General features: G+C 42.9%; 3 protein-coding genes across 3 annotated transcripts in view; 2 read left to right on the top strand and 1 right to left on the bottom strand.

Annotated features, from left to right (window-relative positions):
• On the top strand, positions 1–3,400 carry LOC124691256. The gene is made up of 9 exons (XM_047224528.1): positions 1–154; positions 253–389; positions 803–847; positions 1,010–1,063; positions 1,159–1,263; positions 1,354–1,566; positions 1,675–1,760; positions 1,841–2,688; positions 2,957–3,400. The coding sequence occupies exons 1-9, from the start codon at positions 58–60 to the stop codon at positions 3,013–3,015; spliced, it is 1,644 nt and encodes a 547-aa protein (XP_047080484.1). The 5' UTR covers positions 1–57; the 3' UTR covers positions 3,016–3,400.
• Positions 3,401–7,071: 3,671 nt separating this feature from the next.
• On the top strand, positions 7,072–8,542 carry LOC124691255 (mannose/glucose-specific lectin-like). The gene is made up of 3 exons (XM_047224527.1): positions 7,072–7,169; positions 7,259–7,474; positions 7,591–8,542. The coding sequence occupies exons 1-3, from the start codon at positions 7,164–7,166 to the stop codon at positions 8,281–8,283; spliced, it is 915 nt and encodes a 304-aa protein (XP_047080483.1). The 5' UTR covers positions 7,072–7,163; the 3' UTR covers positions 8,284–8,542.
• Positions 8,543–13,827: 5,285 nt separating this feature from the next.
• Positions 13,828–19,088, bottom strand: part of LOC124689192 (DNA-directed RNA polymerase V subunit 1-like) — a 32,957-nt gene continuing 27,696 nt past the window's right edge. The window contains exons 16-21 of the mRNA XM_047222756.1: positions 16,923–17,096; positions 16,702–16,842; positions 15,761–16,501; positions 15,071–15,708; positions 14,803–14,911; positions 13,828–14,696 (exon numbers count right to left, since the gene is read on the bottom strand). Of these exons, the coding sequence (XP_047078712.1) occupies positions 14,220–14,696; positions 14,803–14,911; positions 15,071–15,708; positions 15,761–16,501; positions 16,702–16,842; positions 16,923–17,096 (2,280 nt within the window). The 3' untranslated portion in view covers positions 13,828–14,219. The remainder of the gene's footprint in view (positions 14,697–14,802; positions 14,912–15,070; positions 15,709–15,760; positions 16,502–16,701; positions 16,843–16,922; positions 17,097–19,088) is intronic.

Below are 19,088 nucleotides of genomic sequence, written 5' to 3'. Positions count from 1 at the left end.
TTCCTTGTCCAGCGACCGTCGCCTCGCAGAAACTTCGGATCCGGGCGATAGCACGCCATGGCCACCTCCGGGCAGATCCAGCCGCTCAAGATCCCTGACGCCGTCGTCGCGCTCGCCCAGGCCGCCGCCAAGGCCAACGGCGAGACCGAAAAGTGTATGTCATGCCGAGAGCAGGGCAGCTAGGTTTGGTCCTGCACAACGCACTAGCGCAGACGAAATCTGATTCGTGTTCGTTTGCTCCTGCTCTCGCAGATCTCCCGGGGTGGCCGCTGTTCTCGCCCCCGAAGATGCAGCTCACCAAGTGCGCCAAGTGCCCCAGGGAGTTCTGCTCGTCCGTCGCGTTTCGGCGGCACTCGCGCGTCCATCGCCGAGCTCTCAAGATAGACAAGGTAGCCAATGTTGTCCGTGTTTTTCAGTCAATTAGGGTGAAAACCCACTTTATAACTGAATAACATGTGTGCTTACATGCAGACTGTCATTTTACACGATATATTTGTATACGCGGTCAACAGGATGCAAATAGGAAGAATGCGTGTTTCTGATGGCGTATTCAGAATTCTAGCATAAGAAGCAAAGTAGCAGTCGCTAAGATTATGAAGCATCTTGTATTAAAAAATGTTTTGTCCTCATTAACTTGTTTCAAGATTCAACATTCTTACAACATTATTTCAACATATTACTGTGATCATCTGATGTTGGACATGATATGCAAGTGTGCTTTTTCACACCTTCATTTTCCTTGTACTCAGCGCTTCTCCTTGTTACTTTACATTGGCATGACATATCTGTTAATGGTCTGTAGGATTTCCCCAAGAATAGAGACCATGTTGCTGCATTCTGGGACAAAGTAAGATATTGCTTTGTGACTCCTTTTTTATGCTCTATCTTGGTGAAGAAACTAGCTTGCTCTCCTTGCTACCGTGGATTGATAACATATAACCTATTCAAATGATATAATATGTTCCCTCGTCTTGTACCATTTATGGAATTAATATGTCATGCTCTTCAGCTCACGGTGGATCAGGCCCAAACAATTTTGTCCTTGGAGGATGTGGTTATAGAGGTAATGGTCATAGGTTGACATCTCCAGAATGTATAAGCTATATGCATCAGTTCGTATTTTGAAGCGTCTAATATTGAATACAAATACATCTTCAGGATATCAAAGGTTTATCTGTTTTAACTGCATTATCGTCATGGATGTGTAAGCCAGGGTATGCTTCGTTGCCGCTGCCATATGCAAGAGCTGGAAATGAGCTCCTGGTAAAGTTTTGACCAGACTTTAGAGTACTCTACCATAAGGATTTGGTGTTGAGCATCATGTCTAAGCTTATCTCCTGTCCCCCTCTGCAGGACCTTATTCAAACAACGGCTTCAAGACTACCTATCTCCTCGAACGAACTATTTAGCATGCTGGATGAAGCAAGTGAGAATACGTTTCTGTGTACCAACACAGCGGATGCTGCCTGTAGTCAAAAGTTTTTGTTTGACGGGGAGGTTGACAAAGTTGCAACAGAGCTGAAAAACATTGTTGCGTGCACTAGTTACATCCTTGAACAGAAGCTGGTATGATTGTGTTTCCATTATGCAAAAGAGAGTTAGTGCATTTAGCCATTTACTCTTAGCTACGAGTTTCTATGAGTTTAATGTTGACCGTAAATAAAACAACAATAGGTCGAAGCATGGTCCACTGACAAGGCTGCCGAATCATTAAGATGCCAGAAGTTACTTGTGGAGGAAGAGGATGCTGCACAGAAAAGGTTATTGTGTATGAGCACACTATATTTTACTTTAATTTGTGATGCGACCGATATCTCAATTATCGTTCTGTAACCTGTAGGCAAGCTGAAATCATGGAAAGGAAACGGATGAAGAAGCTGAGACAGAAAGAACAGAGGTTGAAAGACCTCAAAGATGAGGATGCCATCGTCCAGGTACCTGTAATGGTGGATGGTACAACAGGGATTCATAGTGTCGAGGCTATTTCAGGTCTTGGTCTCTATGAGCAAGAAGATGCACAGTACCTTCAATTGCCAGCACCACCAACACCTTCAGGTGATAATGGTTTCAATGGAGAAGATGTCAGACATGAAGTTGATATGGGTGTTGTTTGGAGGGAACAAGCCATGCCAACAAGTAATCAGGACAGACTAGAAAACCTTCCCCATACCAGCACTGTCTCAGATTCCGTCGTTGCGTCGAAGCATCCATCTCCAACAAGGCATTTACGTCACAGGGATCCGAATGCCAGCGCAGCGTCAAACAGAAGCAAAACATGGGCATGGAAAGTGCGGACTGATGTCGAAGAACGATGCCCAAAAGCCGAGCTAGATGTTGATGGTGGACATGGGATGGCTCCAATTGCAGGTGAAAACTCCCGACTGCTGATAGGATCTATAAGTGTCGCGATCGAAGATGGCGCCCGTAAATGTTTGCAGGGCTTGCAGCCTTCCAAGGATTACACAAGCCCTGAATCCCATCAGGTAGTCAAGGTGACGCAATCAATCAGCCATGATTTGAATGGCTGTGAAGACAGTATTGGTGGTGATGCTACGCCTGCGGCAGAGAATCATTCTCCCTGTAGCCTTGTGACGGCTGAGAGCGGTTCAAGCTGCTGCGATGCAGAGTTGGCAGCGGGTGGAGGCACTGTGCTTTCCAGTAAAGAAGCGGCGTTCTTCCTTTCTCAGAGTAAGTACCTACCCTTATCGGCTGTTTGATTTGCAAGACTAAAAATATGGGGTTTGGTACGATATTCCTGACTTGTTTTACTCAACTGCCTTCTATCAGTAGGTAGATTTACTCTACCTGGTTATTTGCTTGGAGTTTTTCTTGTACGGTGAGAGTAGAAGTGTTTGGTACTACCACCTTGTAGAACCAGGGAAATTTATATCTTGATTAATTCGTTGTTTAGACCAATGTACAGCAAAGGATGATTCATGACCCATGTATACTGCAGGATGGAAGGAAGCAATAGCTGGGGACCATGTGAAGCTCGTCTTGTGCTCAGAAAACTGAAGCAGCATAGCACTGGAATGAAGGTCTAGATAGGCAGTGCCCGCTGCTCATTGGATCTATATGTGAGCTCAGACAGCAGCAAAGTCTTGCAGGGTGTTGCAAACTTAGGTCGAGTTGGCGGTTAAGCTAAGTATTGGTGAGATATGCAGAGAGCAGTTGAGTATTATTATTTTAGACTTGATGTTGAATTAGGGAACCTAAGCTGAAGGTCATACTGCAGTTGGAGAACTTATTCGACATACATTGCAGCAGATACCTTTCCTTGACAGATGACTGTTACTGAGAAGCTGGCTGGCTAGCTCTGGGCCTCCAATGTATGTAGTTGTCATGCTATCTCCTTCAGTCTACGCAGAACAATTAATGGTAAGAAATGCATTGTTAGTTAGTTCTTGCACAGTTAGTAATATACATTGGACTTGCTGCCTGTTGGTCATGATCAACTTAATAGCTCCTTAGCTTTGTAACTGATCCAAGAGTGAACTTTGAAGACTATTTTTTGAAATTGATCCAAGAGACTTTGAAGACAAACTGTACTATGCTGCTGCATGTTGCCATGTTGGTCTTCGTCAGTGTGGTAGCTCATTAGCTTTGAAATTGATCCAAGAGTAAACTCTGAAGACTTTCTGACTGAGACCAGATCAGGTCACATCCTGCTTGGTTCATTATGCTCTTCTTCCTGAAAAAGGGAAGTATTATGAAGTTTAAGTCCTGTGCTGTAGTTGATTCCCTCAGCTGCCTTAACTACAACTAGGATCTGTGTTCCATTTCTTTTAGGACGCCGCATGTGGACATGCAGTTGAGGTCGATGGTTTTTAGATAGGTGGTCCTGTCGGATGATGAAACTGTTATGTGATGTTTGTTCATTTTCATTGACTACGTGGGTGGAATTATATTATTTTTTGAGTGCATCATGAAATTAGTTAAGCATCCGTCTTATATATACTGCTACTGTCTTTATTTAGTGGAATGCATACTACTGTCTCTCCATCGAAGTAACACACAAACACAATCTGGCCCGCTACTTGGCCAGAAGGGGCCCTAGTCTCCCCTATCGGTTTCTTGTTAGCAGCATAGGGCCTCTCGTGTCTTCGTAGTCACCTCCTGATTGCTGATGACACTGTTGCTATTCAAGGCAGATACAAAGTCTGCTGGGAAGGTCTATGAACTGCTGGACAAGTATTGCTCTGTATTTGGTTAAAGGATTAAGTGGGATAGATCCTCCTTCCTTAGCAAGAGGTGCCTGAGTAGAATAAAGGACTGCATCGGGGCAGTGAGACCCTGAGTGAGAAATATTTGGGGATGCCCTTAGATATTGGGCTACAGAGAAGTGGCGTGTTCAAAATTCAAATGCATCAAAGATGCACATGGAGCAGAATACAAGGATGGGTGGAATGAGTTCTATCATTGGGGAGCGGAGGTCATCCTCATTAAGTATGTTTGCATAAGATGTGTTGATTTTCTCCATCGGTTGCTTCCGGCCGCCAAGGGGTATTTGCCTCCATATCAACGTGTTGTTGATAAATTTTTGGTGGGGCAGCCAAGAGGGAGAGAGGAAGACATGTGTTTATTGAACTCTTAAATCTCTCCCTCCTAACACAAGGATGATGTATGCTGCAAAACCCCAAACTCCTTGAGCGCTAGGGTTTTGAAGGCTGTTTACTATCAATATGTGAATATGTTGGAGGCTGCGGCAGGACTCAATTTTGGAGGCAGTTAATGAAGGAATGCAAGTATTGAAACAAGGTCTTGTTTGGAATACCATGTGTTTTTGTGGAAGTTGGCAAAACAGTCCTGGCCAACTAATGATGTTTGAAGTACATCATCGAAGAATGACCAACGACAATCGGTGTTAGATGTGCGGGGTCACAGACTCTTGGTGGCACATACTAATTGACTTCATTGCGTCACGCTATGTATGAGCGCTCGTCGATGTAGGTACCTCAAGAAAAGCAACGACATAGGTAATAAGAAAACGATGATAAAGACGGGTTAGGGTGTGTGGTGATTGATCCCTCCTCTGCGAGTGATGGTGAAAATCTATGTTGATGCGGCTGTGGGGAACATGGATAGAGCACCAGCCGTAGATCGGTAGTGGCCGTCACATGGACTGATAATGGAGAGGTCACGAGGGCCTATGCGGTGGTTTTCCTGGGCAACACTGATGCGGAAACTCTGGAGGCTCTAGCATATCGGGAGGAACGCGACATCCCTTGCATATGATATCAACGCCGGCAGTCAATTAGTCTCTTTCCTGGGTGTAAGCACACATCGCCCATGATATCATAAAGTCAAGTCGTGACTTTCTTGAGTTGCCGTTTTGCCATGAGCGAGGGATTTCAAAAAAGGACATAATTTAGCTGGAAGTGTAGTGCTTGACGATCAAGGCCGCCAAGTGTGGATGGTAGCGCCGTACCGGGCTTATGTATCATAGTTTCTATTGAACTCTCTGGTTGCTTGGGTGATAGAGTTGTCGGCTCGATGGGTGTGTGGCCTCGGGGCTGGTGTGGGTGCCGGAGCGGCGGCTCCTTTGTGGTAGGGTGTTTTCTTTGCTTGCTTCGGCTGTAGAGCTGATGGCTCGGAGGGTGCGTGGTCTCGGGACCAGCGCTTGTGTTGCAGATGTATCGGGTTTTTTTTTTGCATGGTTTTACATAATTAACCAAGTTAGCTTTTCTTCTTAATCAATGGAACGGGCAAATCTTTTGCCTGGCGTTTAAAAAATAGGCGGTTCCCCAAAGAAACAGCAAGAAATCCAATTTCGGCCAATTTTGGATGGGAACAGGTAAAGTATGTTCAAATCAATATAGAATCAGCACGTAGGACGGAAATATTTTCATGGTATAAATGTACAGAATCTTACACACAAAGTAACGGTAGTGAACAAACCAAGATAATGTTAATGTGTAAAACATCATCGGTTAAAAAATGGAGGGAATACCCGTATATCAATATCACTTTGGGTAATCTCCTTTATACAGGAGCCTCAGTACCCTGGGATGCTAGTTTCACTATAAGAGCACATTCCTATATCCATTATTGTGAGAATAACTTTACTTCAATTGGTACACTCCACGCTAGCTGCACAAGATTCTACTATATCGGTATATTTAGGAACTGACCACATGCATGAATCTTTTGAAAAACCGAAGGTTCTTCACGATAAAAAGGAACCTTAGCTACCAGGCGAGAAATTCTGTGGGGGTGGCGATCACTGAATAAACGTGGCAGCTTGGAAATGCAAGTCTTTTAGGACAATATCACAAACCTCAAGATGGTCAAGGGTGTTGTCGTCTTAACCAATCAAAACAAGACCTAGAAAAAAAACATGGTAGGAGTAAAATTCTTTGACATCAATATTTCTGCAAAAGGTTATGCATTATAGAAGCATATTTCATGATAAGCTTAGTACTAACTACCATGATAATTAATAGAGAAAAACATTTGACAGGTATTGATTTTAAAAATAACTTTCACATCCCAAGGAGGTTTCATATGCGTAATGAAGCACACAAGATTCTGCAACTGATGTAACATTGTTTTTTATAATGAAGGGAAAAGCTTTGCCTTATCCATTAATTAAGAAGAAGGTGTCCGGTTAATTTGCGAAAAACTGGGTAAAAATCATACTGATGTAACATTTTTGTTTACTAAGTTTATGACCAAGAGAAGACAAGACAAATACTCAGATTCGTCAATAGTGACAAGCCCTCCAATTAACAGGTTGTTACTAAGACATATATGGCGTTGTTGAATTGGGGACGTGTTTTTTATTTATAGAGATCGATGAGTTTGAGTAACAGCTGGAAGAAACAGTTTTCTCACAGCTGCAAAAGAAAAGAGATGAAGAATTTAGAGGAGAGAAATGATTGATGCAGGCAGCATATGTTCTTTACTTTGAGGTCAAAGTCTTGAGTCTTTCTGATCACTGGATTCCATCTTGTTTGTATTTTCTGCAAGGAAATGCTTGACAGGTAGCAGATTCGATCCGGATAGCCGTAACAAATTGATCCATTTGGTATGCTCGCTCATTCGCCCGCGGTATAAATAGGTGGCCTTGGACACCATCAAGCATCCATCTCAAGCTAGCTACACACACTAGCTAGCGCTCTAGTTGGACCGATAGAGTATCTAGCAAGAGGTCGCTTATTCGGATGGCAGTAAGTGCATGAGCACATGTGTGATGCCAACTATTTTTCTTGCCATTTGCGCACGCATTTACACATATTTCATATATAAATGAATATAGGACTCAGTGAAGGTTGGTCCGTGGGGTGCACCAAGCGGGAAACCTTGCGACATCAACAGCTATAGCAGTCCCCAGCGCCTTGTGAGCATCAGCATCTGCAGCAACGAGACCCCGGGAGGCTGCATCAATGGCTTCTCCTTCACCTATGTCGACCAAACCGGAAAGGCCATCTCGTCCGAAACATGGGGCACTAACTTCATCGGATGTGTCACTACTGTACACACACACACACTCTACCTAGAATTATTACTAGCTACATGTATGTCGTATGATGTCTAACTGACATGATATCAGCTTGATATTAATATAGCTTATAAAAAAATATGTTGCAGATTAAGATGAATCCTGGCGAGCATGTGAACCACGTGAGCGGCACCGCGAACAACAGAGGGGTGACCTCTCTCAAGCTGGGTACCAACCAGACGGAGCATGGCCCCTACGGATGGCCGTCGGGGCCGGAGTTCAGCGTGCCGGTGCGGCAGGGCAAGAGTGAGGTGGTTGCCTTCTTCGGCCACTCAGGCGACACCCTCAAGGCCCTAGGCGTGTACGTGCCGGGGACGAAGGAGTCTCCGGTGAAGGTTGGTCCATGGGGCGGGCACGCCGGCTCATCCAGGGACCTCTTGGCGAGCAACATGCCAGAGCGGCTGCAGAGCGTCGCCATCCGCAGCAGCGAGAGGTCCGGAGGCCGCATCTACGGCTTCTCCTACACCTATCTCGACAAGAACGGGCAGTACATCCGCGTCGGCCCCTGGGGGTCCAAGACCAAGGGGCAGAAGCGCGAGTTCACCATGAACGATGGCAACTACATAAACTTCATCAGTGGCACCCACGATGAATACGGCATCACCTCGCTCAAGTTCGTCAATTCCGAAGAAGAAGTATATGGCCCATTTGGGTGCCCGGCGGGAGCTGCCTTCAGCGTGCCACTGCCGGAGAATGGCGCTGCTGTCGGTTTCTTCGGCAGGTCTGGTGCTGATGGCCTTGTAGGCTTTGGTGCCTATGTGGCGCCGCAAGACGACGACTAGCTTTGCCATCCTACGTATCCACCAAAGCTGCAGTAAACCAAATCAGGTGCTCCTCTGATATATAATAATCGGCAAGGGTTTATTTTAAGTTTGAGCTAATTTGAGCTAAAACCACGCTTATTATGAATCGGATGGAGCACAATACGTATGTATATGATGAAATAATGAAGAATGATGGGAGCCACCAAGCATGCACGTGTTTGGGCATCAATGTATATTGTAAGTTACTAAGGGTAAATGTATACATATATTGTATGCATGCACGGGTTTTCTTTTTTTTTTTTTTTTTTTTTTTTTTTGCGGGGGCATGCACGGGTTTTCTACATATAGTGTATTGTACGCCCCACCTTTCTAGAGTATTATCCATGTATAGTTGAGATGTGCAATGATACTTGTTGGATCTACGGTGAAGAATAAGGTTTGACAAAAAATGGAACTATCCGGAAAACCTGAATGCAACCTTTCGCTTTCCTTTCTGAAACATCCATGTTTCAAGGAGTCTAAGATTTAAATCACCGGGATCACGGTTTTGCTAATTCTCGGCTGACTGGGAGATAGCTTAGTTCTCAGTCGACTTCTAAATAATAGGAGTGTGACTTGACTCAATCATGCTAGCCATGAGTTACAACATAAATTGCAACCGAGATTTTTCTTTCAGCTGAACATTAGGTTGCAACTGATATTTGACTACTTACACATCGATGACATCACCTGACTCAGAATTAACTTAATTCTCAATCAACCGAGAATTAGTCACGCAGCGGAGATTAACCCATTTCTCTCTACCTTCACTCTCTCTTGTGGAGTTGAATTTCCTGTACCACAGCAAAAACATAACTGGACAAAATTCTCTATTTAGAAGAATTATCAACTTTTACATTACGAATCAATACATTAGACCCATCACAAAACATATTTTCACATTTCATTTATTTATTATTCTAAATTGGACATTGTTTTATATAAACTTGGACAAACATGGAAAAGTTTGATTTTTGAAAATCTAATATGCATACCTTATAAAACAAAATAAGGGGAAGTATTTCTCAAACCTGACTATTAGTATTCTCAAGTTTTTGCTGCTACCACACTGCTATCAAACCAAAATGGCATAAGCACGAGTTCACCCCACACTGCTATCAAACCAAAATGGCAGAAGCACGAGTTCACCAATTTTGGTTTGATAGCAGTGTGGTAGCAGCAAAAACTTGACCAAACTCTGGGCCCAGCCAAAGTAACTTCTTTCAACTTCCCGCGCCTATCATGCCCGCAATGTTGCATATATGCCTTTACATTTTCTCCTTTTTATCTTCAATATTGTTTTGTGCTATCCATCTTCTTGTTCATGGAGGCGGCAGGCTAGTAGCTAACCAAGGGTCATTGTCATCTTGCTATTAACTTCAGAACCTTCCAAGCGGGATCTTGTATGGCGTGCAGCAGAAAAGTAAGTCATTCTTTCAGCAATGTACACGGGAATGTTCCTAAGAATGAATATGTTGTTGGAAATTATTGGGAGTGACAAATAAAGAGAATAATGAAAGTGATATTTGTACTATGGAGGAGGAGGAATCATCTTCCCACTAGTAAGTATTCATGAAGAGTTGTGCATAGCACACCTCATGCTGAGAAAATGTATCACAAAGTTTAATAAAAAAAAGTAGATATTGTACACTTACCACGATATATTTAAGAATGTAGCATATGATGTGTTGTAAAAGAAAGACAAGAGACGATAATTAAAGTTGCGCTTACACATACATATTTATTTTCTTTCACCATTATAAAATGGGCATTTTTTTCTCTAATTTTTCTGTATGGACTCATATTATACATAGGGGTGGGTGTGCCCAAGGGAAACCCCCCAAAGGGACCGGCCCTCGTCCATATTGACAATTTTCATGTTCTTCTTTACATTTATAAAATTTATGAAACAAATCAAGTGCAAGATAAATTTTAACACCCAAACTAATTAAACAACAATTCAAACATTGAAGTTCATACGAATTCAAATGAAAGCTAAATTTTAGAAACTTTTTGAAAGTTTGATAGGAAATGTCCACTACGAGACATGAACATGCAAACTATAGGTTTCCTTTGGCAATCCCCATGTGCTCAACAAGTGCATCTTTGAGCTTACGATGAACACATTCATCACGAATTTGCGGATGCCTCTGGAGGAAGTATGCAAGCTCGGCTGATGCATGATTTGGATCGACAAGAGGCCCCTGAAGTCCCACTCTGGATCGTGCACTCGGAGATCATCACATTCATTACCAAAAGCTATGTTGTGCATGATGACACTATTGGAGAAAGCAAGGCCTATTCAACGCTTTAGCACGCTTAGGCACTAGGTGCAGGACATACGGCTCGCCTGGGGTATAAACGAAAGTCTAAGTAGGGTAACCAAGAAATTATTTCCCCAATAAGAAATCATGGCATATTTCACTTACGATCGAGATGGGGCATATTCTAATGGTATTTGTTAGTAATTTAATCATTTAAATGATCTAAATTAATGTGTATTCACATATAATAACCCATATACATATTTGATGGTAAAAAATATATGCGGTGCCTAGGGCGCTTAAGCTTCGTTTATGCATTAGGAAAATGCCAACCATTTTGCCTAAGCCTAGCGCCTTTCCCAACCTCAAGTAGTCATGACCTCCCATATTTGATCTACTGATCATGTTCTAGCAGGGTGAAGAATAATAATCCAACGAGCTTGGAGCACATCGAACGCCCGCTGCACAATGCAACTCTCTTGTTGTCGTTGTGCAAAGAGAGATCGTTCGTCACCTTGTTATTGATGATTTTCTTCACAAATGTTTCACATCAAGGACATATGCCATCAGCTTGGTGGTATTACTTGTTGTATCAGTGGCTATTTATCTCATCGTTGCACTTCGGGGTGTTGCCTTAACAAGTCTTACAAACACAAGAGACAATTGTGGCACGTTGATGTCATTGTGAGATCCTTCCATGCCAAATGAAGAGGTGTCAAATCCATATGACATAATTTACCACAACTTCAAATATGACAATGAACGCTCTGACATGGTCTTTATATTTACCAACCAAAATGGGCAGTTCTTCCATTTTCAATGCATGCAATTGATGCATCTAAGTATCCCAAAAAATCCTCTAGCAATATTAATTTCCAAGAACCGAGTTATGTCTATAGCATTTGGTTCTCTTAAGTATTCATTATCAATCATTCTTGTAAAAAACATGTACATTTCATGATCAAGGCGTGTGGCCTCTGCGATTCTCATGCAAAGGTACTCATCTGCCTGATCATAAGCAACTCCATACGCAAATAACCGATAGCAGCAACGTACTTCTAAATAGAAGAGATCCCAACTAGGCCGGTGCAATCTCTCTTTACTTTGACTTATCCATCATACTATCTCACCCCCACCCCACCCCACACCCACACACAATACATACACACCTCTTTGTGCATCAAGAAGTGTCAACTTTCTGCATAAAGATTTTCATTGGATCTTAAATAGTGTTTGTAGAGGAGAATACTGCCGACTACCCTTTCATGATGTAATGTGCCCCGATTTTGAACGTTGGTGGCAGACCGATGCATTTGGTTGCTCCTCGAAACATAGAAAAGGATCACGGTGATGAATATGCCAACTTCATCACGGGATTCATCATCGGATGATGTGTCCACATATTCATAGTAGGCTAGTAGCAGTACTCATCATCGATATCCATAGTCAACGCATCAAACAATGCAAACAAAAAATCATGAAATTTCATCGAAGAAACTTTGCAAGAAAAATTGCCTAAAACCTTATTGGTCAAATGGTTGAACACCTTGTGTGCGGACGATGCTGAGGTGGAGGTTGGCGCCGCTGACGACATGAGGCTGACCAGTAAGGACGACTGGCAGCTGCTGAGACGGCTGAGTGAGGGACGGAGACCGCTCCAACTTAGACATGCTCTCTTGGCCTCCCTTGGCAGCGGCAACAACGGCTGAATCCGTCTGTGCCCAAGGTTGCCCGCAGCCAAAATGCATCAAAAACATCGACTAGAGTGGCGAAGGGTCACCTAGTGGAAGCACAAAGACATGCGGTGACAGAGTGAGTGCCACATTCCTAGCTTGAACATGTAGTATGGGCCAACCTAGTCAACCCAGTTGGCCTTTTTTTTCTTGTTTTTTGTTTTCTATTTCTATTTTTTCATTTTTTTCATTCCTTTTCCTTCTCCTTTCTATTTCTTTTTTTCATTTTTGTCTCTTTTTTATCTTTTTCAGATTTGGAAAATATTAAGATTTAAAAAAGTTTAGATTTAAAAATGTTCATATTCGAAAAAAAATCATATTTTAAAAATGTTTGGATTTATAAAAATATTCAATCTTAAAAAATATTAAAATTCAAAAAAATACAAATCTAAAAAAAAATCAGGTTAAATGTTGAACTTTTAAAATGTTCACGTTTTTAAAAAATAAAATTTACAAAATATTCACATTTTAAAAATGTTCATTTCTTTTTGAAAAAGATTAAAAAAAGAAGCAGAAAAATGTCTTGTTGGGCCGGGGCGCAATAGATAACCGTGGGGGCACGCCTGGATCTCCATATAAAAAAAGGGACCACTTTTAGATCGATGGGGAGGCCCGTTGTAGCACATCTATTTGTATAGGCCCTCATCGAGCCAATGGTGGTAGTGGGAGGGGGTGAGGCAGGGAAGGTCTATCACCCTCCTTGAAGATGGCCTTATAACCTTATTTTTCCCATTTTTTGAGTGCTCTATGTGTTGGAAGTTCTGTAATCGGAAGTACTTTTTTTCAAGAACAGGTAAGTCTTTTTGTGTCTTCTGCATTAAGATAGATAGAATGTTTGGTTACAAGAAGCACGTTTCTGTTACATGAACCTAAATGCATTCCACGGAAAGAAAAAAAAAGTACTAGTTCCATCTATAAAAAGTTGTTGCAAGTTTATCTAAATTAAAATTTAGATGTATCTCGAGATACTCTTTAGCGTATAGATATATCCGAGTTTAGATAAATCTTGGTAAGCCTCCATGGCTCCATCTCTCGTGTTTATCTTCCTGTGGACTCCATAAGCATCGAGGCACATCTCTCATAATACTCTGTTGTTACCCTCTAGCCATAGTGATCTTGCCACAAGAATGATGAATGCATTCACTTCGAGCCTGTCTACTCAGCTAGAATGGCTGTTGCAGCCGGAGTAAGTAAATTTCTTACCATGTGGGTGATGGCATTTTCCAACAAGGTTCAGTGTTGGCAAGAATAGATTCTGCTGCCATCGACTGCAGAGAGTGGTCCAACTGAAACCATGAATCGTTGGAAAACGGAATTCTATGGACTGAATAGATCCACAACGAGAACCAGGATGGGATCGTCAACAGCAAACGCATCAGCACGAGCGCACCACCTGACTGTGATGCTTTGACTGTAAGCAAAAACAAACATGTTAGCCTAATACAAGTTCTATGCCTAAAGCTGACTTCCCTTCAAAAAAATGCCTAGGGCCACCTACAAGTTCATAATAAGGAACTGCCCTTTATCAGTCACATGGTAGCACCAAGTCAAACTCCGAAGCTCTGTAAGTTTCAGCACCAGATAAAGTGATGGTACGAAGCCTTACAAACAGCAACCACAAGATACGACTAGCATCAGATCATTCAAACTATGATATCCAGCAACCAAGGAGATCAAAGACAGGTCGAAACTAGTCTCGATTACTACAGATGGCAGCACACGATTCCATCTCCCGGAATGTAGAGCTTGTCTGGAAGGGACACAGGAAACACAGCCCATTCTGAAAGACTGGTACTGTCAACCCTCTACACGTAAGTCAGGGCGAAGCAGAAAGGTTTTAGCATATGCCATGCTAACATGAGAGCTAGGCTTGCATGTACATTGGTTCAGTTGCTTCTACACCACGCCTAAGACATCATCAGGCCCACTTATCATCGGAGGCTCCTGCGCCCCACGCTGAATCAGAATCTGGCTTTTCAGCCCACTTGTTGACTGTCGCTGCCAGAGTCTCTTGTGGAGTCGCCGCTGGGGCGGTCTCTGTCGCTGCCGGAGTCTCCTGAGGAGTCGCCGCTGGGGTCTCTTGCTGGGTCGCTGACGGAGAAGCCAGAGCCTCTTGTGAAGCTGTTTCTGCAAGTGGGGCTGGAGTCTCTAGCTGAGCCTCCTGTGGAGTGGCTTGTGAGGTCTCTGCTAGAGTTGGTTGAGAAGCCTCAGCTGGTGCTCGATCACGGTTGCGCCTCTGGAAGTACATCTGGGAGACCAGTTCGGCGGGCTCTTCTGCATAGCTCTTCCTCACGTAATTGTCCAGGCACTTGATGTAGGAGAAGTCTGTCTGTGTTCCATCTGATGACACCACGTAAAAGCAGCGACTCTCCTGGAACGTGTGGTGCTTGTTAACCTGCAACAAATAAAGTGAGCCATAACACACCCATGAACCAAATTGCTGTATTTCATACTCTATTATAGAGTATCATGGTAGACATAGAATGCACAAGAACCCATACCACTATATGATCAGTTTCAGAGGACAGCTTCTTATCCTTTTCAGGATGGTGCTCCAGAATCTTCTCCTTGATAAACTTCTCATCCTCCAGGGAAAGATTTACACCATCACTGCGACATTTAAGATAAAGATAAAAGTAAATATTTAAGACAGTGTAAACAAAATAACTGTTTTGCATGTCGCATATTTTTGATCTGTTAGGACCTTTTAAAAACTTGATAGAAATACTATGAAAAACACAAAGCGCAAGAAATTGTGAGATGATTTACCATGATTCACGGAAGATCTTTCTGACCGATAATACAATAGGTTCAATTTCGTGTAAAATCGTTTTTGCATCAGCTGGTAGTTCGAACCGTGGTCTTGGTGGCCTCTCCACAGGTCTCATTGGGGGCCTACCCAGATTGTCTCTTTGGTCTCTCCGACTTTCTTTGGCAGCCCATCCATCTGATTTCCAGCCTTTGCTATTGTTAGAAGCATCGCTCTTGTTCAAATCATCAGTACTGGAGTCCTTGGCTTGAGCAAAACCCCAGCCATCCCAAGCATCTGGCTCCTTTGCTTCTGAATTCTCATTTCCCTGGGAAACTGGAGCAGCATTCCATGCATTATCTGACAGTGAAGCAGCCTTTGCAGCCACATTCTCCCAGGAATCATTCTGTGCATCCATATGCTCAGCAGAAGAAGTTTGAGTACTTCCCCAAGGAACATCTTTTGCAGTACAAGTCCGAGTATTAGCTGCCACACTTCCCCAGGAATCATTATGTGCATCAGTATGCGGCTTAGACGCCTTGTCGTCCCATGTATTTCTTGACGGTGGCACTGGCTCGTTTCCCCAAGAGGCCTGGTCAACATTTTTCTTGCAAGAGCTGGCTTGCTTTTCCCAGGTACCATCACCTCCATCAGAATTCTTTTGCCCCATGCACTGACTGATGGTGATGCTGGCATGTTCGGCTGCTTACCCCAGTTACCACCACCTCCATCTGAATCCTTTTTAGAACTCTGATCAGCCCTAGTGTTGATTTCAGCTGGTTCTTCTGGAACACTCTTCTTATCCATTCCCTTTTCACTGCCCCAGCCCCCCCAATCAGCTGATTCATTCTCCACTGCCGCAGGCACATTCCAAGATGAATCTTGATCTGCTGGTTGCTTCCCCCAGTTACGACCACCTCCATCTGTATCCTTCTTAGCACTCTGATCAGCCCAAGTATTGAGTCCAGCTGGTTCTTCTGGCATAGTCCTCTTATCCTTCGCCTTTTCAGCGCCCCCCCAATCAGCTGATTCATTCTCCACTGCCGCAGGCACATTCCAAGATGAATCTTGATCTGCTGGTTGCTTCCCCAGTTACGACCGCCTCCATCTGTATCCTTCTTAGCACTCTGATCAGCCCAAGTATTGAGTCCAGCTGGTTCTTCTGGCATAGTCTTCTTATCCTTCGCCTTTTCAGCGCCCCAGCCTCCCCAATCAGCGGATTCATTCTCCACTGTCGCGGGGACATTCCAAGACGAATTGCCTTGATCTGTTGGCTGTTCTTCAAGACAATCGTCAAAAGTAGGCATACCATCCAATTCTGGTGATAACGCGTTGTCTTCAATAAGGTAGTCCACATCGTCCAAGAATGTGTATCTAGCCTTTTCTTGGTCAGTCCTCACCAAGGCCAGGAAATCATACAGGCCATCACCATACTCCTTGTTGCTTTTTAGCTGCAATAGTCAAATTAAAGCACAAAGGTGTAATTTAGCATTGTTAGACCACATCATGTAGTAGCAGATCTTTATAGCAGTATCTAACTTAGGCTAAGTGTTGTAGTAAAACAGCAATAAATTTGACTACATAAATATTAGGCTTAAGCTCCATCAATTATATGAACAATAAGCTCAAGTGGATTGAAAGACCAGCTTACCTGATTTTCGTTCCAAAGAATCTCAAAAGATGACCCAGTGCCAAGTGCTGCATGCTTGCCCCACGAACATGATGAGACCACACAACCCAATGAATCCGAATGGCATTTCTCGGCAGCCTTCTCAAAGCATTTCATAGGGGTCTACAAAAGAAGACCAGGACATCAGCATAGTGCATGTTGTGATAAAAAAACAAATCAAAAGATCTTAGAAATAAACTTACGAATAAGGTGGACTCTGTAAAAGGTACTTGAACTTTTAATGAACGGAAGGTTGCCTTATAACCAGCATTGTTGAACCCATTCAAGTTACCGGTGCATGTCATGCTGTTTGCCACAAGTACCAGATGGTCCTTAAGAATTCCTTTAGCAACCGTTTTCATAGTTGTCGAAAGGCGCTGCAAAAATCATCAAGAAAAATAATACCTATTAAGATAGGGTGATAAAGTTGCAAAAAGGCGCTGCCCAAATCCACAACCAAAAAACTGTTGCAGAAAATTGTTTGACGTCATAAGCATTGCGTTACACTTGAGTTAAACAGGATGAAAGGTAAATTGCTAAGTAGTTATACATCTCGGAACTAGCCTGCTGCGACTAACTAGAGACTGATCTTAAAGATGGTACTATCTACTAATGCCTACAAATTTGAATGATAAATTAGCTAGTCACACCTATACATATCTGCTGGAAAACCATATTTTACAAACTAAAATAATTGAATACTCACCCCTAATAAAATTAGCTAGTCCTGTGGTATAGGTACAGTCAAGTAAATCTGGCCAACTTGGACTGACAAAAGAAATATACGAATAGATGATCGCAGCATATATAACACTACTCTTCTTCGCGGTATTAGTCCATGTACACACAGCCAAGGATTCGCAAAATCTAGTACCAATTTAATAGAGATTGACCAAACTTGTCGTTCCTAAATGAATGGTCTAGCATTCAACATTCTCTATCAGCATTAAAACCGTTGGAATACATCAGGGAAAAAAGTAGCAACTACTATCTCAATAGGACCCCCCCCCCCCTCTCTCTCCCTGGTAGGGGGTCCCTCTCGTTTCGCTGAAGAATCAGCAGATGGGCTTTAACTCCGTTGGCCCAGTTCCGCGTGCTATCTGTCTCAGCTGTACCGGAATCGTTCAGATGGCTCGTACGTCTGTAAGAAACGGCTCGGTATTTAAACAACTCATCATTTGTCTAATCTTTCGATGTGGGAAAATTCGGTATTCAATAGGGCAGTCACACTCTCTCGCATGCGACAGGCAGCCGGCTCACGCACCCGACACAGCCGGCTGTGCTTCTGCTATCCATCCGGGTCGCCATTCAATTCACTCACCCAACAGTCAGTTGTCTGTCTCCGCCAGTCATGCATGCACACTTGCAAACAGTGGATTTCTTGCTCAAAAAATATTGAACCTTGCCAGCGAAACTTTGAACGGTATTTGACATGACTTCACCGTACGGCAGTGTTGGTGCGCTGCTGTTAACATAAGCAAGGAACTGAACCAGACAAAAAAAAAGTAGTAGTACAGTATTAACGGAGCATTATGGCACTGCTTGGTGACCAAGTTGGAGCACAGTTACTTTAAAGAAAGTTGGAGTACCATATTCTCCTACATAAATACTGTATGGCCGTATGTAGTACTAGCTAGCTAGCTTTTTGTAGGTACATGATCGATAGATGTACAGCTACCTTGGTTGCTCCTAGCTTCTTCTTTTTCTGGTACATGTACGTACAGAGACAGCTGTCCTAGTTTTTTTTTTGGCACATGAATAGGACTCATGATTTTGTCTTATTATTCTGTTACTACATGTGAAGTGCAAGACCTGTACACATATGGGACAGATGTGTTGTCTCCTTTGAAGTACAAAATTGATTCCAACACATATAAAATATGGGGAAAATAAAATATAGAGACCGTAGAACAAAACATGAGCGCAAAAAGAAACAAGGCTAGCATCGGCATAACAGACCACGACTATCAAGAGAACAAAAATTCAGCATCTATGGAACAAATCACGACTAAGGGTAACAAAGTTTTAGTGTTGCGGAACAAAACCATTTATAATGAGGAACAACACTATAAGTTGATGGGAACAAGCCCATTATAGTGAGGAACAAGAGGCATATAGTGAACTACCCCATAGGTTGAGGAAACAAAATCATTTATAACGAGGAACAACTTGGAGTAATATGAGGAACAACACTATAGGTTGAGGGGGACAAGCTCATGTATAACGAGAAAAACTTAAGGCACATAAGAAACTATCCCATCGGTTGGAGAAAATGACAAAAAACTACCACAATTGAGGCAATTGTGTCACATAACTACCCAACGTGTTCGTTTTGTCACATAAGTACCACTATTGGGGTCCGTTCGTGA

This window comes from Lolium rigidum, chromosome 2, assembly GCF_022539505.1.
Source record: "Lolium rigidum isolate FL_2022 chromosome 2, APGP_CSIRO_Lrig_0.1, whole genome shotgun sequence".
NCBI classification, from domain to species: Eukaryota; Viridiplantae; Streptophyta; class Magnoliopsida; order Poales; family Poaceae; genus Lolium; species Lolium rigidum.
The sequence above is the reverse complement of the archived record's forward strand: the minus strand, read 5'-3'. Positions and strand labels throughout refer to the sequence as shown.

Coding starts and splice junctions, on each gene's coding strand:
- LOC124691256 (XM_047224528.1), top strand. CDS start 58: ATGGCCACCTCCGGGCAGATCCAGCCGCTCAAGATCCCTGACGCCGTC. Junction 390..802: donor GAGCTCTCAAGATAGACAAG/GTAGCCAATGTT, acceptor AATGGTCTGTAG/GATTTCCCCAAGAATAGAGA. Junction 1,264..1,353: donor GAGCTGGAAATGAGCTCCTG/GTAAAGTTTTGA, acceptor CCCCCTCTGCAG/GACCTTATTCAAACAACGGC.
- LOC124691255 (XM_047224527.1), top strand. Junction 7,475..7,590: donor TCATCGGATGTGTCACTACT/GTACACACACAC, acceptor AATATGTTGCAG/ATTAAGATGAATCCTGGCGA.